This window comes from Python bivittatus, unplaced genomic scaffold (genome assembly GCF_059951505.1).
Source record: "Python bivittatus isolate LINGU-HERP-01145 unplaced genomic scaffold, Pbiv_v1 ctg000080_np1212, whole genome shotgun sequence".
NCBI lineage: Eukaryota > Metazoa > Chordata > Lepidosauria > Squamata > Pythonidae > Python > Python bivittatus.
Window position 1 is genome coordinate 39,062,501 of NW_028277035.1, and position 18,712 is coordinate 39,081,212.

Sequence of the window (18,712 nt, forward strand, 5' to 3'; positions counted from 1 at the left end):
TTATTTTTCATTAGAAAAATGTAGTACACATTTTGGAAGCTAATTAGAATAAGTGTATTTTTTAAAGAAAGTTACATAAACATATATTAAGGCTTAGTCATGATTAGATTAAAACCTATATTATGGAAAGTGTTGAAAATGTAGATGAAATTAAATTATGTACAAAAGAATACATTAGAGATACTTGCATTAAAAAGGGTCTATATCAGATTAACTGTGTAACTGATGTGAAAAGTACATACATTGTGAAAGGATATATTCATAATCTGTAGAACAACTGAAAGGTTTTCAGCATTTTTAACCATTCATTCTGAAATTTGGCAAAATAGAAAAATACAGTATGTAAATTTATTTGGCACTTTTGTAGATGAGATTTAGAATGATTAAGGCATTCATAGCTAGAGCAAGAAAACAAAAAGAATAAACAGAAATTCCCATTGATTGGTTTTGAGAATCTAATTTTTAAAACACTACAAAAATCTTAGATGTAGAGATAGCTCTGACAATAAGTATTTCTTTGGATTTGGAGAGTGTTTAATGAAAGTAATATAGTGTCGTAGATAGAACCAGGTTTTAGGAAAGCAAATGAATAAAAGGAAAGCAAATTTGTAAAGTAGAGGGTATTTTCCAGGTTTTAAACTAATGTGAAGAGAAATAAGCTACATGTCTGAAAGGCAAGAGACATCAACAATACATTTTTGAAGAATATTTGGAAGTAGAAGAATAGAATCAGAATCAGATCATTTCTGAAAATGATCTAGAAAGCTTCCTTTGTGATATAATCATATTCATCATCCCTACTTAGAAGTTAATCTAACTTCTAATTGGTCCAAGACTAATCTCTAAACAAATGTAGGATGATAATTTTAATAAACACTCAAGGAAAACATGATTAGCGGTGGTAATCCCACTGGACATTTAGTTTAAACCCCCCCTCCATATTTTTAACCTCTTGAAGTGAATGGAAATATACTATTATTTCTCTTTTCAAAACCTAACATTATACATAGTTCATCCACCCTACAATTCACTTTCCCTCTACTTTGCCACTGCTTAGATTTTTTATTTTGATGCCACCAACATTTAATCATGGAAATTAATAGGAAAGTCACTATGAAATAAAATTGAAAATTCAAAGAATGGAAAGATAATACAGAAAATAATAATGGTTGAAAATATAGCCCTTGTATTTGCACCTCAAGAAAAAAAAAACTTCAAACAATCCAATATGTATTTTAAATGCTGAATTCTACTCTGTGACCTGTGTAGTAGATGACCCCTTCCCCAATCCCAACCCTAGTCAACAGAACTCAACAGAAAATATAATGGAAGCAAAGTTTAACCATCCATAGACAAATAGTATATTACAATCCCCAATACTGAAATAGGTAACTTACTAAAATACTAAAAACTACAATAGTTCAATACCCTATTTATAAAGATACTAGACAACCCATGACCCATTGGGTCATCATTTCAGAGATATTTCCTTACCTAAACAGAGAAACAGAATGACCACAGGTGGGCATAAAAGTAGTGGGAGTGGGAACAATTTCTGACTTCCTGCTGGCGTACCCATTGACTTTCCTTGTGGGAAGCTGGCAGGGAGCATTGGAAATTTCTCTCCCTCCCTCTCTATTCCTTCTTTCCTTCCTCCCTCCCTCCCTTCTGGTAAGTCTCCCCCACCCACACACCCTCCCACGATCAAGTTTAGACTTCCTGATAGCTTCCCCTTTGACTTGTGGGAAGCTGTCAGGGAGCGTTGGAAAGGAGGATCATGTGACTGTGGCTGACCACAGCAGTGCAGTGGCAGCGCTAAACTGGCAACAACTTTCCCAAATTTCAATCCCACAGGAGTAATGGGTCTCGGATTTTGGTTGCATTCTGTAAGTTATCTCATTTGAGGTACCTTGGTTGAAAAATTGTTGCCCTATGATGCACCATTTTGCCCAACGGAAGGTTACAAACAGTCAAACAGACACAAGAGTTTTAGTAGTATACAAATGAATATTAAGATGCAGCAAGAGCTATAAATTTTCCTTATCATTCTTTCTGACATTCAGCTAATCACTAGAGCCCCAAATTGGGTCAAGCTGCAATCAGAAAATTAAAGAGACCTTCAGCAAAAGAGCTTCGATGTAGGCAGACTTTGATGTAGGCAGCAGGTTTTGTGCTTCTCATTCTGTCTTAGCCCATCTCTTGTCAACTTCTTTGTTAACTCTTTTCTCCCAAATGATGAAATTAGTTCCAGGCAGACCACTTAAGTATCTACATACAAAGAGCATCCCAACTTTCTTCTTCCCAACTGGCTTCTTTCTGTCTCCTTCTACCCACTCACAACCCAGCTGTCAAAGCCTGAACAGAACATAATTCCCTTTTCTCTCCTATTGCTTGCCCTGTATTTTAAACTTGGTAATTCATGCTAAGTGCCCTTCTGCCTTGCATCTGTTCTAAAATCTGTGACTATGTGTACAAAACCCAGTCAGCTGCCTTCTAGAACCAAATTACCCATTCAAGGATATTAGCCTCATAATACGTAAATAGTGGCAAGTAAATAAGCTTTTTTTCCCCTGGCAGTTGCCATGTCATTTGATGAAAGAGAAAATGCTTTAGAAATTATTGCAAAGGAAAATAAAAATTCAAAAAACATCATCAGTGAAATGCATATTCTTGTACTATAAGTGATAAAGTAACCAAAATACATGTGTGTGTGTCTGCATGTCTGTGAATGTCTTGTCTTTCATTGTCCAGTCATCTGTAGCCTCCTTAGTTTCCTACATTACAATTAAATCCCAATAAAAGCCTCTCCTTGGATTATTTATTTATTTATCTTTTATTTATTTATTTTGCAGTAGCAATCATACTGTTCCTACTAAGGAGGAGCCCTGCCTTTGAGAAATTGGAGAATTAGAGAAATTGAAAGAAATCATCCATCCAATTTCTTGGCATATATATAAGTATAGAGGATTTCAAAAGTCTATTTGTTCCTAGCTCTAATATATAATTTATTTCTTCTATTGCCTGTCAGTCCAGTTTCACACTAGTATAACAAATAGTGTTCCGTACTGTGCCTGACGGCATCATTCAGTGTTTCACAGCAGCAGACATTTTTCCCACATTGCTAGTGCAGCATGTCCAGAAGGGAATCAACTTGCTCTTCTCCATCTCTAAAGGATTCTCCTTAACTGAGCACCAAGAGCTTATTCTCACCAAATCTACGACTGTAAACTCTTCAGTGCTTTTAAGGATCTTAAATTCTGTTTTAGAAGATGGGGAAGGAGAGGTCAAGGCAGGCCCCTGACTTTTGAGGTCTTACAGGATTTGATACTTTTATCCCTCCTGTTTAAGATCTACATGAAGACACTGGTAAGGCCATCTATCAACAGGTATCATCAGTTCACTGAAGGGATACTGTTAAGTTCTTTTCCCTAGAGGCTGCTGTGGTCTGGATGGGGAGCAACAGGCTTAAACTCACCACTGACAAGACAGAATGGCTGTGTGTTCCTGATTTTTCTAGTACCATGGACTTCCCACCTTTAGTTCTGAATGAGGTTACACTTCACCAGACAGAACTATTTTACAATTTGGAGGTCCTTGAAGAGCAGGTAGCAGCTATGGCCAGGAGAGCTTTTACCCAGATTCATCTGGTATGGCCTGAGAGTCCATCCTCATATTCATGCCTTAGTTACATCATGTCTCTCTTCCCTGTTGTATATTTTTTTCACAGTAAATTTGATTACTATTCTGATATAATGGCCCATATAAATATTCCATTGATGCCCCCCATTCCAGCAAGGCGGTTAGAGGCAGGTTTTACCGCCACACCTCTTGCTTTATCATAACATAGTTACTTCCACACCCATTGTAGAAATGGGCAGTTTTGAGAAATAGCTTTGTTGATGCCAGAAGAAATCCCCGGAACAAAAGGGGATAAACAGTTGGTGAATCACAAATAAAAGTTCCTAAAACAACAGCTTTCCATGGTAGTCTGCTCTGGGTGGATCCAGGGCATTGGCCACAAGCATTCAATATCCATGCTTGTATCAAAGACCAATGTTAAATGCCTTGGTCTTGTTCTGACTGATGTAAAAGGTGAAGGGAGACCCAGGGAACCTGGGCCTGAAGGAGTTTTTGTCAGGCTGACATAAAACCACAGTGAACAAGATGATGGATAAGCTGCCACTGACTGAAGAGAAGCGGGCAAGGACGAGGCCCGGTCACCATGACAACAAGGCTGGTGCATTTCTCAAAGCCTGGGCTGGCTGCTTACTTTTTACCTGCCAGTCTTCCTGTAACTCTTCCTCTGCAGGAGACAAGCTGTGACATTTACATTCCCACTAATAAGCTGGCTGCATGATGGGCAGCTCCTCGGGAAAGCATCTGTCACAAAGCACAAATGGCAGGGCTCTGCTGCTCCGCAACAGGGTTTTGATTCTCTTGGGCATTTTGTGTGGGAGCGGTGCCTTTCCTCGTGCGCTGTTATTATTAATGCTGTTAAGTCAGGGGCTGGGATCAAAACAGCACGTAAGGCCTTTTAGAGTCAGGAAGGTAAAGCAAGCCCCCGCAGGCAGGAATTGCTTTCTTGCCTCTGCAGTGTTTGCTTGTGACCCTGGTGCCAGTTTCCAACCAGGAAAGAACCGTGACTGCAAGACAATCATCACTCTCGAAGAATCTCTTTGCAATTAGAAATGACATCCTTCTAGCAGAGAAAATGTGAGAGCCAAGTTACAAGAGCTCTCTGAAGTACTTTTCCAAATCTAAATCTACATTGTGACATTATTTCTTTGCATCAGATTCAGTATCTTTCTCCAGTGAAGCTTCAATCAGCCTTGGAAATCCTACTTTGTATGCTATTTTTCCCCTGTCTTGTGAGGTATTGTTGTGACCGTGGGGAAAAACAGGCACACACACTCTAAAAAGCAGACTTGTTCAAGTCTGAATCTTTCTGCTGTTTAAATTAAGATTGATTTAATCTATTTAAATAGAACACATAAACGCTTTGTGATATGTCTCACTGGTACCACACATCCACATTTAAAGGACTATAACACTTACGTACAAATAAACTACTACCATCCAGGACTTTAAAAACCTAGAAAAATGAGATCTAAATCCTGACATGTAGACACAATTAATCTTGAAAGGCTCATCCAATCTTCACATTTTTCTCTTGTCCATGTGCGTGCATGTGTGCATGTTTAATGTAAATATAAAACATATGCTAATCTAATCCTTCAGAATAGGTTTCTGAAAAGACAGACTAAATACCCCTTTTTGTCAGATCAGTGAATAGAAGCATAACATTTTGGCAAGTATTATGACTAAATAAATTGGAGGAGTCTGAAATAGTTACAGTAAATAGTTCCTAGTTTAATAGCTCAATAACATAGTTTAGTGAAGCCATCTATCTTGAGCTTGTTCTGGACTGGAGTTCCTTATTGTATCTCAGAATAATAAAGTTCTGATGAAAATTGTTAATATAACCAAAGGATATATACATGAACATCTCTAGAAAGAACACTGATAATATAAGAGTAATCAGGTCACTCATTACCAGAAATGTATACGTGGAAGATCTCAAGACCATATTGCTGAGAATCCAGAAATAGTTGGAAATACTTGTGAAACATACACATATGCTAAATCTTTCTGTGCTATTTTTAAGTCTGAGAGCCCTTATAGGAATGTTCCTGTGACTTCAGAAATATATAACATTGTTTTTAGCCTGCTCAAGCACTTTTTTTAATAGTAATTTTACAACAATAAAAAACTAATGCAAACGAAAAACAAAAGAAAAATAGAAGGTGCAGAAAAGAAAAAAAATAGAAAAAATTAGAAAAGAATCATAAGAATATAGTGAAGAAAAAAAAATATATATATATATAAAGAAATGATTTCCCCCTCCATCACAAGCATAAACAATTTTAGTAACTTATCATCTTCTCTTAAAATACAACAAACGAACTCTTCTTCCCATATCCCACCTCTTATCTATAAACAAATCCTTAAAAACTTAATCATTTCAGTCCTGATCAGCAAAAGTCCGTTAAAGGTTACCAGAGACAACAATATATCTATTCTAACCTTGATCAAACAAACCAACTTTATATTCCTTCCTTTTACTTCTAACAATCCATTTGTAACTTTCTAAAATCAAAGTTTTATTCATCCTTTTGCGATTCATTCCAGAAAAATATATTTAAGTCCTTAAACTTGTAGTTAAAACTTCTTTCACCAAGGATCAAAGGAAACTCACCCAGTGCTGTAAAACTTGTTGATCTAAAGGTTCCTAATAGCTGAAAAGCAGTCAACAAGCAGTCTCCAAAAGTGACTAGAAAAGGAAGTATGTGAACCCAGTGTCCTTAAAGGCACCAACCATGGTTTGAGCAAAAAGATGGCTATTCCCTCGTCTCTCAGAGCTTTAAACTTGCTAGAGACTGTTGTCTTGCGGTCTCCTTGCAAGGAGCAACTGTCTGGAGCACTTGTGGGCGATCTCAAGTCCTCTCCTTGTCCGGAGAGGAATTATGAAGAGCCGGTCTACTCACTGGCTCTTCATTCCGCTGTGGTTGTCAGCTCTGCTTTTAGTGAAGCCATCTTCAATTCACCATTTCTTTCCCGGAAGTCCCCTGCTCAAGCACTTTTTATGAGAATTTCAGGTAAATCCCAACAAATAATCTCTTTTATGTATGTAATAATGAGAAGAGAACCATCTTACAAATTTACTTATTATGGATAGAGAAGATGCTTAAAATAAGTTTCTAATAAAAGTGATTAATTGATGATTAACAATTCTCTTTACCAAGAAAACACTGAGCTTTAAAATGCACCATAAGAGAAATACAAAATCATTATTTTATTAAAGACAGAGGCAATGAAGACAGAAACTTTTAGTGCCACAGCAATCTGAATATTGAACAAAAGGCAAGGAACACGTTAGGATTAAAACAAGCAGTTTTGATTTGTTGCTTAGCAACAGAAATTGCGGGGGAAACAGTCAAAGAAGAGAAGAACAGGCATTTCCAAGAGAGGGAGTTATTTTAGGAGAGGGAAAGTGGAAACTAGTAAATATTAGCTCACAGTAACTATCTTTTTATCAATAATTGAAGCTATATAGGTTAGGTTCCTCCAATCTGATATGCCCTTTGGATATATGAGAACGCAATTCCCATCATCTCGAGGTAGTCTGGATGGAATGATAGGATTCGCAGTTCAATATGCCTGGGGAACAATATCTTGGGGAAGGCTGGTCTAATATTTAAGGGTGATAATTGCATTATCAAGTAAGGTAGACTTAATCATTTCCAAAGAGTTGCAAATCCACTGAAACATTTAATCAACTTTGTGTGTTTGGTGGGAAAAGGATATTAGTAAAAAACAAAGGAAATGGAAATGTCTTAATGTGTTTTTAAAAGTGGTGACTCCCCAGTGTTATCATATTAAGCATTCCTCTTTTGTTCGTCAAGATAAAGTTTGGGTGAACAACTTATTCCTTTCTCCCCATCCCTTCTTCCTTTTCCTTTCTCTTCTAGGACAAAACAAGTGCTTTGAGTCTCAGCAATGTGGCCGGTGTTTTCTACATCCTCATCGGTGGTCTTGGACTAGCCATGCTGGTTGCCTTAATCGAGTTTTGTTACAAGTCCAGAAGTGAATCAAAACGGATGAAGGTGGCAACACATTCACAGGCCTTTCACACCTTCTTTATGATACCATCCAGTCTCCTAATATTCTTTTAGAAATGGATCCAACCAGGATGGTGATTAGGATAGAAAGTCAATATTTTAGGGACAAAACTGACTTTTTTCTGACTGATCTATGTAGTGTTCAGTTGAGTGAGACAATTTACTGAAAATGGTTTGTGGCCAGGATTGTCAGGAGTTATGGAAAAATGTTTTTAACTTGACAATGATTCTGTAGGCATCCTTAATTCAACAAGTCATGATCGATCACAACAGTCATTAGACTGCCTCTCAATCTTTACTAAAATGGAAGTGATCTAGGCTAATTAGGTTGGCCTTGGAAAGCATTTTAAGAGTCTGTCCTTGACTAGTTAAGAAGACAGTTTGATATTTTAGCATCTAGACAAAAGAGAAAACTGCTTTATACCAGCTTGGAACATTTTAGTTGACTATTATCTATACTGATTGGAAATAACTTTCTGAGGTTTCAAGAAGATTCTTTCCCAGGCCAATGTGGAAATGCCAGAGAATACTGTAAACTAGGAACCATTTGTTTGCAAAGCATGCAATCGGCCACTACGGTACTGTCGTTCCCTGTAGTACAAGTTGTTTTCAGTTGCTGCATTGCTGGGAGAATACTCAGAGAAGAGGCTGCTCGGGAAAGATTCACAAATTTCAAATGTGTGGTTTTTGCTGATATATATAGCTCAGATAATTTTAAGAAGCTTCACCCTTCTTATGCAACTGTGAGGCAGTTTCATACCTACAACTGCTCAGGGTGCCTTTACATATGAAACTTACATAGCCTTGACTTAACTATCACAAAAGCAGCTTATTATAGCAGCTGCCTACTTAATTAAAACACTTTTTATAAAGAGGCTTGAAGATTTTAGCTGTAATATTAATTCCTTTTCCTATGTAGAAAAGCCTTACTTTGCAGAATCAGGAAAATGTGTGGTTGTTAATTTATATTTGTAAGAAATATCAGGAGCAATACAGCTTTTGCCCATTTTTAGTTCAGCTGTCTGTAAAGTAATGGAATATTTAGCCTCTGCCTTTCTAGTTGTAACTAATTTTAGTAAATTAAGTTCAATTATTAATATACATATGTTAAAAGGATACATGAAGGCACTTTTCTTCCAATTCAGCTTTTCCTTTTCCCACGGAGTTTTCTAATGCCATTTGCAGAAATGAAGTTCTTAATCATGAAAAAGAGTGGTGCAAGCCAACTTTACACATGGCTGATAAACAGCAACAACCAACATTCCTAATTGATATGCCACATACCTTCAGATGTCATGTATCTATCTATCTGGATGAGGAGAGGAATCCTAAGTAACTGTATTTGAGTGAAGCATTTTCTCTGTGTAATATAGGCATAGATATCTAATCCTCTATAAAGAAACCCAAATTCAACCTTTAAATCCAGGGTTTGTTATATCAGATAAGCCTGTTCTTGCACCATTAGTATTTAGTTTTCCAGCTGATCTTTGGCTATCATTCTGCCAATGTGCAGGACTTTTCTTAATTAGTAAAGGACCAGTCATCAAAGATAGGAAGTCCTGAAAATTTAATCCTTAGGTGAAGGTCAAACTGATCACATACTTAAATGATTCAGGCTGGTGGTTGATATTAACAGTATTAAACAATTAGCAAAGTAATGATTTGTTCATTAATGGCAGAACCTGCCACTATACCATGATAATAAGAACTTGAAAAACACATTTTCAGAAAAGAATTGGCAGGAGGGAGAGAAGGTAGCTTGATTCCCCTCTCACTATCACCAATTCCTACCACTTTTTTCTAGTTTGGGAACTTGGCCAAGAAGGCAAGATAAAAACTTCTTGGGTTATTTGTTTTTTGTTTCTTTTTTGTTTGTGTGTTTGTTTTTTCAGGCAAGAATTTGGAGGTGAGAAAATAATGAAATACTATTCTGTCCACTGATTTTTCATTTTAATCAACCCCCCACTTCCATATTGGTGTTATAAAAAAAATTAAGTTGGAATCTAAATTTCCAATTAGGCTGGCAGTCAGTTGACTTGGCCAAGAAGCCTTTAAATGTGATGTAGTTAATTATTTGTGATTTTCCATTCACTTTGCACATGAGCTAAATTATTTTCCCTTAATTCATGATTTACTACAACCTAAACTACAATCCTATAAGAATCCTCTCATTAGTCAGCCTTCCCAAGTTTTATATATTAAAGATTAGATGTATTTATTTTCTGTGTCTATCATATGCCCTGGATTATGATTCTAGTGATGATAGGCAAAGCTTTAAAACGTGCTGATGTTGCGGTAGATAAATATGACTATTAGTAGCAGTCAGGATTTTTTTCCTGGATTACATAAACTGGATTTTAGAAGCAAATGAATTGCATATAGAAGTTACAAAACTGAACTGGAGCAGGGATTGAGGAAATGATGTATATTATTATTGTTCAGCCATTACCAAGAACAGGGGGGAGACCCCCCCCCTTGTTTCTCTTAAAAAGGGTTTTTGTTTGATCCCACAGCAATCAATCAATGAAGCCATACGGACATCAACCCTCCCCAGAGCATCTGCAGCAGGAACCAGCAGTGGAGAAAATGGACGGGTGGTGAGCCACGATTTTCCCCAAACCATGCAGGAGATTCCATGCATGGGTCACAACTCTGGGATGCCCCTGGGAGCAACGGGATTATAATTGGCCCTTGATGGATCTTCTGGATGAGACCAGGGTCTCCCATGCCCCAGCAAGGGGCCAAAAACAGACCATTCAAGAAGAGGGACAATGCAGTGGATCTTCTAGAAGAAATCAGATCCATTTCCTTTGTTTTCTTTGTGTGTGTGTATGTGTCTGTTTATTTTGCAGTAAATCCACAGGCAGAAGAAAGTACAACCTGTACTGCAATAAGGAGAGGGCAACTGGACTGAACATAATTTGGAGATATCCCTGAGACACGGTTACAGAAACACTGAGGAAGACAGCGCCATTTTGTTTTTAACTTGGTTGTTAATAAGTTCTTAGTGTGTGCAATATATATTTTTATTACTAATTCCCGTGATGTCAGGGTACTATCAGCCCTGCCCTGCTCAAAAGTTTAAAATCAGGTTTAGTTTGGGATGCAAACCATAAATGTCTACACTACTAACAGTGAAAGAGGGGGGACACTTCGAAGCAACAAGACTCTATTGTGTGTTAAAATGGTTGCAACAAGCCTGAGTAGAGTGTTGAAAGAGTTCTCCATTCCCCTGCCAAATGAAGGACTTCTAGGACAGTTGAAAGAGAAGCCTAATATGGAGAAAGGAATAGGAAGATTTTTTTTTTTAAAAAAAGAGTTATGTTGTGTATTCAAATTTGCAAGATCCCAGGTGAGCAGAGATTAGTGCCACCTTTATTCCAGAGCTTGAAAGTAGTTGCCTGAGTTAAACACATCATGGAAAATAAATTGGTGTTCCTGGAATTTGCATTTAACAGGCTACCACATGGACAGGTTACCAGCCAGCCACCTAAGACCAGGGCTATTTCCTGTATATGGGGAAAACCAAGAAAATGTGTGTGTATGTGCACGCGCGTGTGCACATGCACACACAGGTTTGTATGCATGCACACGTGTACACATAAACACATTTCCTTGTCTGCCTTCTCAAAAATGAATAGGCAAATAACAGCCATTTTCTCATTCTTGCACTTCTGTAAATTTTCCTTTCTGTGGCGATTTTTGAGTAGAGAGTCCTGCATTGCCAATTAATCTTAAACATCAGAACTATTTTGAATACATTAGGCTTTTCGGTCTCTCTGGACTACATCTGATGGATATCCCGTGGAGTGACTGGGCTACATATATTTATTATGATACGAGAATAAATCAAGATTTCATTGAATGATGCCAACAAGGAAATGCATTCACCTAGATTCAGCCTTCCTCAATATTTGTTTGCAGCTGACTCCATTTTAAAAAAAACAAACTCAAATCAATTTCAGGAATCAAATCTTGGCCAGCAGCAGCATCTACAGAAAAGCCAACAGGCTGATTTTCCACCTCATCCATCATCATGAATGGAAGTGGAGCACTCAAAACATACCAGCTGGTACCCTGCTTCCTACTGAAAACTTTGTCTCTGATCCAAAATCCAAGCCTGCAATGAAATTCTGAAATTTACAGAGATGTCCAAAGCACTAGAAGGTGGACTTGTTAACTGTATTTCCCCTAGTCACATACATGCTAGCACGCCCATTGAAATAAAAGCTCCACCATGAACAATAAGCTACTTGAGCAGAGCAGAACACTTTCCACTGAAGAGATCTGTGTTAAAGAGGAGTATTTTCCACTTCATCATAGGTCTGGAGGAGGCCCAGCTCTTCTTTCAGTTCCCATCCTCATATATGCATTTGCCCATGACTGGATCATAACACCAGATTTTACAAGGGGCTAAACCTTTATCCAAGTGCCAGTGCAAACTCCACAGGAATTTGTAATATCTAAGATCTGCAGGTAACAATGTGCAAAACACAATGTGCATAGAATGGAGGAAAAGCGGTCAAGGCTTCAGCACAGGCTATAGACTAAAATGACTTTGTGGTGGGGTTTGATATAACATGAGTTTGTTTTGTTTTTCACAAGTGTGATTAACAACTGGCTCTAAAACAAACATTCATACATGACATGTGCTTTTAAAGTGTCAACAGCCACTGAAGTCTGATTTCTAGGAACTGATTTTACCATTCAACACTGTGTTGCTCCATCTACTTCCTCCATTTCTCTTAAGATGGCACTTTCATAAGACTGGCAATATGGAAAATGCAGATCCCCTTAGGAGGGCACAGCATGCCTAACGACTCTTTCTGTCAGTGCCACTGGAAGGCTTCTGTCTCCATCCCTTCATCCAGCTCTCCGTCAAGACTCAGATCTCAGCATCTGATATTAACTTTTCAAGGTCTTGTTCTTGATGTATTATTATTATTATTATTATTATTATTATTATTATTATTATTATTATTATTTTATGTCTGCCTTTGGTTATATTTTGAGTTTAATTCTGTGTATGTATTTATGGTGCACCAAATTCACTAAACCGAGCCTGCTTTTTTGTTGAGAGAGCTTTTGAGTGTCAAGGACAACCTGATATTTCTTGTAGTCTGAAGAACTTTAAAAGTTCCTGCAACTATCTTCCACCTTAAAACCCAATTTAAGCAGAGTGCAAGAGTTTCTTTCTGTATGGTCCAAAAAAAAAAAGCCCCATGAAATTTAAGAAAATACAAAGCCTTTGAGGCAGAAAGAATCAGAGGCCTACCTGACAGTTGTGCCAGCCAGTTAAATGGATTTGTGGAAGGACAAATGCTGTGACAATAGGATATGAGACTCATCTTTCAAATGTTTTTGATCAATGGAAGGGTGGGAGGAAAGGAATAGTGATGCTAAAGAAGTGGGGAAATGTTAACTTGTAATATGTATTTTTACTACACTTTTCTTAAATATAGAATAATGGGGATTGGGGAACCCTTAAAGACATTGACATTTTCTCAACAAGATTCCATATTTAACAGTTTTGGCTTTCATTAAATTTTGCTCTTTGGTACCTGGATATATATTTATTTTTTAATTTAAGTGTTATATTTGTTTTCACTCACCATCTTCAGTTCACTACAAGTGTTTTGCAGATTTTACTACCTGTCATTTATTGATGTAAAAAACAAAGAAAGAAATATTGCCTGGGATTTTTTATAATATGGATGCTTTCTCCATTTTTCTTCCCTAACCATGTTCCTTTGTTTCAAGACTGGATGAATGGAAGCAGAACAAAATATGTTACAATTAGTGTTTTCAAACATTCTGCCAATACAGAAACCAAGTCACATGTGAATGTGTAAAGCCCTCTAAACTGTAAGAGAAAAAGCTCTTAATTCTCAGAATGTTTCTTCAGTATCTAGAAGACTATTCTAGATACTAGATACTGCCAAAGTGATGCTGCTTGAAACTCCAGACTATAAAACCCAATCCAGTTTCATTTCACACTGAGCCTAGCACTTGAGGATGGTTTCAGAACTGATTTGAAATGGACCTTCAAGGAGAAGCACAAAAAATTGATGTTAATTGGCCAGATTTTAAAGAGTTTTCTGACACAGCTACAATGAAGCAAGACATTCACATCTCTGTTTAGGAATCAGAATCTCACAGCCCAGTGGATGCAACTATAACCACTACTGTCCATTCCTGACTTGGAAGTTTATTATTGTTCCCTGTAATCCCCAAGCCTCTCAACTGACAATGCTGGTAGTATTTGCATGCCTGTGGGCTGTATGATATTTGATCATGCTAAACCTGGAGCCTTCATTGTGGTCTGGAGTTCTAGGTGTTGGCTCTAATTCATCTGGAAGGCTCCAGTTCCAAGAAGGCTACTCTCGCTGCACCACTAATAAAAGTAGGATCATGTCAGTATACCAAAGGTTTTTTGGTGATTACTCATTCTTAGGAGCAGTTATTTCTTGGAATTGAATATAATTTGCAAATGGAAAATCTATCAAATATTTAAAGTGGTCAGGAAAAATAGGTAGCGATTTTGATTATTATGCTGGGGAACTTGATTTTGTTTAACAGTGTTGTGCACTAGAAACAAATTGACACAATTTGTAAAAATACTTCTTGACTGTCCTAGTGGACAATTCTACACTTCAGAAGTTACAGTGTTTATCTTAGATTCTTAACTATTTGCACAGAATGCATAATTAGCTTAAGTATTAGAATTAAACTTTAAAATGCAGCATTCAGAAAGAGGAAGATGTCCATAGTATAAGTTGTCAAAATAACAAAGCAACTTCTATCCATCTTATGGAGTTCATTATTTTTCCACCTACTTCCAGCCTATTTGAATATAGCAAATGACAAACATTTGGATTGCACCTTTCATTGTAGTTCAATAATTAGCAGCTTTATTCGATCTTATTATATTTGTAGGATGAGTTACACAATAATGGTGTCCTACATGTTTTAAGCTATGAGTGTCTGTTTTTTGTATGATTGAGTGCTCAATTTTTTCTAGGGCTACAATCCTTATGTTTACAAGCAGGCTAGTTCCATAATAAATCCATGGAACTTAATTCTGTATGTATATAATAAGGCAGATGCGAAAAAAAATTTGGCTCTCCAGATGTTGCTGAATTATAACTCCCAGAATATTAAGATGTTCAACGTGTTGAAAGAAGTAAAATTTAAAAGTAATCCATACTAGCCATTTACTTAGACTTAAAGCATGGTTTTCATCTCAGACTGTGGAGTTACATGTTAGGTCCAATGTAATTGGAGGTATAGAAATGGCATCCATGGCTGTTTGATTTTGATCATTATCTGAATACCTACAGAATAAATATTTTCTGTTTCCAGAAAGATAAACTACTCTGGCTTTATGGGACCTATTGCTACAGGTGTTATGCACATTAAAGCCGTTCAATTTTATTTAAAAGTATAACTGTATGGTACAGACCATTCCCTTGGTATCTGCTGTTTCAGGACATCCTCTCATAGAGAGTATAGTTATTTGTATGTGTGCGCGTGTCCTCTAGAAACGTTCCAAATATAATTCCCAGAATTGGGAGGGTGCCAGGCTGGGGAAGCTGATTTAGAAATAGTGGACATTCAGTAGTATTTACAAAGCTATGGTTCAGCCATGATCCTCTTTATTAAAATGTATCCCATCACTTGTGAATCCTTTTGAAGTTGCTTATGTACTTATTTAGTGGTTTACTGGTTAGCAACTTCCAAGCAGTTGACCTGGGTCATCACCCAGACTGGATGGTAGGTAGGTAGATGATAGAGATAGATGAAGGAAGGAAGGAAGGAAGGAAGGAAGGAAGGAAGGAAGGAAGGAAGGAAGGAAGGAAGGAAGGAAGGAAGATAGATAGATAGATAGATAGATAGATAGATAGATAGATAGATAGATAGATAGATAGATAGATAGATAGATAGATGCAATAGTAGTGACTAGTTGGGAGTCAGCCATGGCAACAGTTGACCGAAGATAAACAAGTCCATAAGCAGTATTGCTCTTCTGAGTAACTGTCACCAAGTGACATCTGTGTATCCCACCAACCCATGTTATCTAGAATAATTACTGTATATGGTAATACATTGTATATTCCATATACAATAATTCTATGCTGTAAACTTGGCAGACCTGCACATTTTATTATTTATTTTGCTTTTATGATTTAAAATGACCAGGGAAACATACAAGTAAACAATAAACACCAATATAAAATAGACATTAAGAAAAAGTACATTGCAGAAATCTCACAATACTATATTATTTCAGAATGTTGGCGGAGAATTGTATCTTTGAAAGCCTATAATAGAAAACCTTGCACAAAAACCGAACAAACTAGTTCTAGTTTGCTTGCCATGTCACAGCCAAATGAGTTTAAAAAAAAAAAAAAACAATAAAGCAAGAGAAACAAGCCCTGATATAAAGTGATTCACTCATCTTTTCTGCTCATCATTTCCCAGGGTGATGTTTTCTAGATATATTCAGCTTCCTTAATGTCCTGCTAGTTTAGCCTTCATTGAAATCAACACATCTGGAAGGTACAATTTGGGGCCTGCTGCTCCACATCTTCCTCCTGTTCATCTTATTCCTTGTACTTGCAACAGCAAAAAAACCCCAAAAACCTCACTTTCCCTGGTGTTGGTGCAAGAGAGTGCAGACAAAGGGATCAGCAAGCACCAGAAAAAATCAACGACTTTATTTCTTCAAGTGAATTTCAAAATTACTTTTAAAATCTTGAATGGTCTGAATTTGTTCCTAAAGACCTTCCTGATGGACCCACTTCACCCATAAGATCCTGCCTATATGCTTCAGATCACTGTCAGGATCCTTGGTCATATGCTCACCAATTAGCACAGCTAGATAGTTAAACGTAAGGTTTCTCAGTGGTGGGCCTGGAATCACAGAACCACCTTAGTACTTTTCAGATTCACTGCAAGCCTTTTAAAAAGCTGTAAAAACGAATTTGCTTAAATTCATCTTTCCTGAGTAGGTAATTTATGCATGACTTTGGATTCCAACAATCTCAAACTTAATTTCCAGAGTTTTACATTAAATGTGACTTTTGTATATTTAGATACGCTAGTGCCGGAACAATCTTTATTACTAGTGAGTGATTTTACGAGGGCAGGTCTCAGAGGTGGGATAAAATATACTGTATAAATAAAGTAGTGCTTAAACACTCATTCTCTGACTATGGCCTGCTAGCCCCAACTATAAACCATGGCTGATTTGCCAAATGTTTGTTTGTTTGTTTGTTTGTTTGTTTTAATGGAGAGTGGAATTTTACCAAATAATCCTAATCTGCTCTGCAAATGTGTAATGTTACTGCACCATATGTTCTTTCAAAAACTGTTGTCTGACTATGATCTAGGCTGGAATGGGGCAATACTGGTAGTTGAGTGTTGTCAGTATTAGAGAAATAATTAAATCCAAGTAGGTAATTAAGAGCTCAGCACCCTAAGAAATTTATTTACATTTCTATTCCACATGTCACAGGCCTACCTTTATTTTTTTCCCCTTGAGGTTAACTATGGGGCAGGGAATTTAAGGTCAACCTTCTGCTGCCAGTTGTAGCATCATCATTTCCATGATTTCCATTTTATCTTCACAACAGCTCTGTGTAGTAGGTGAGGTTGAGGGACAGTGATTGGCCCCAAAGTCATCCAGTGAAGTTATCTGGGTATTAGCAGTCATTTAAAAAAATGTTTATTAAACATTAAGGAAAATATGTAAACAAATACAAAAAGAAAATAAGGAATAAAAGTAAAATGCAGGTGAATAATTGAAGGATTTATGGAGGTTATAATTTTCCGGTATAACCAATCCTAATTAAAGTCCCAAATATCTTTTCTCCTTCCTGGAAGACAAAATAATACATGTAAAAATATGTATCTGGGTTTCTAGGGATATTCTTCTGCAAGAGGAGTTAGCCTTGGATTATATTGGTATCAGCATGCCCATGACTGTGACTATAGTGGTTCTTATATCTACTTCTGGTGCAAGAAAGATAGACCTGAGAATCCTAACTAGTGATACTCTGGGCCAACTTCAAGCTTAGATTCCTTCCAGGGATTCATCTCACAACTTCCAGATTAGCAGTTCTGGGCCCCCTTCAGATATACAGCAAAATGGCTGCCATGAAATTCCTAACTCCATGAAAACGTGTTTGTGTAAAGTGATGTTTAATTGCTTTAGATGTTATTCATTGTAGGAGGATAACTGAATTGTGTCAAAGTAGACCTCCACATCACTATCTTGAATGTGAATGTGTGAATGTCCTCAACACCATTTGAAGCAATGGAACTGCTAATCAGGAAATTGTCAGAAGGAATCTAAGCTTGAACATGGAAAAATTAAATATGAAAAATAGTAGTGATTAGTGCATTAGCTATACATGTAACTTGTTAGGGCTTTGGGGCCCCAATAAGCAATACTGGGCCCAGGGATGATGATGCAACTGTAGTCAACCGCTGGGGGAGATGGGCAGCATATAAATTTAATAAAATAATAAAATAAACTCCCTTTCCTACTACCTAATTCTTTTTTTTTAAGAGTTTTATAAATGAATAGGAAACTAGCATGCTCTAAAGCAAAGCACCAACATTACAGGTTGTAATCTGTATTTTAAACAATATCTCTAGGCTCCATATAGAGTTAAATGACAGCATTTCTTTAAAAATAGGCATTTATTTGCCTTCTGATATATAGCTATGCCAAGGAATCCACCATTTTATGAGAGTGCCTATCACCTGTGCTCAGAATTCCAAATATGTCCACCGGCCTCAACAGGTCAGGGATCTTTGGACTAAGCTATTTCATTAGACAGTCTTTAAAACTTTTGAAATCTGCATGCTTTTTCAGTGGCAATGGTGGTGGTCTTTAATTTAGCAGCTTTTTATTTATTTTTTTTCAAATTTTGTTTCAGCTGTTTTTTAGAAAGGTCTACATTTGTGCATTGAAAAGTGTGCAGAAGGGAGTCTTTCCTGGTACGGGAATGTGGTTTAAAACTTTC

General features: G+C 37.0%; 1 protein-coding gene across 2 annotated transcripts in view; it reads left to right on the top strand.

Moving 5' to 3' along the window:
• Window positions 1-13,433, top strand: part of GRIA1 (glutamate ionotropic receptor AMPA type subunit 1) — a 225,055-nt gene extending 211,622 nt beyond the window's left edge. For both annotated transcript variants that reach the window (XM_007426228.4, XM_007426231.4), the window contains exons 15-16: window positions 7,530-7,664; window positions 10,172-13,433. In XM_007426228.4, the coding sequence (XP_007426290.1) occupies window positions 7,530-7,664; window positions 10,172-10,363 (327 nt within the window). In that variant the 3' untranslated portion in view covers window positions 10,364-13,433. The remainder of the gene's footprint in view (window positions 1-7,529; window positions 7,665-10,171) is intronic.
• The last annotated feature ends 5,279 nt before the right edge of the window (window positions 13,434-18,712 follow it).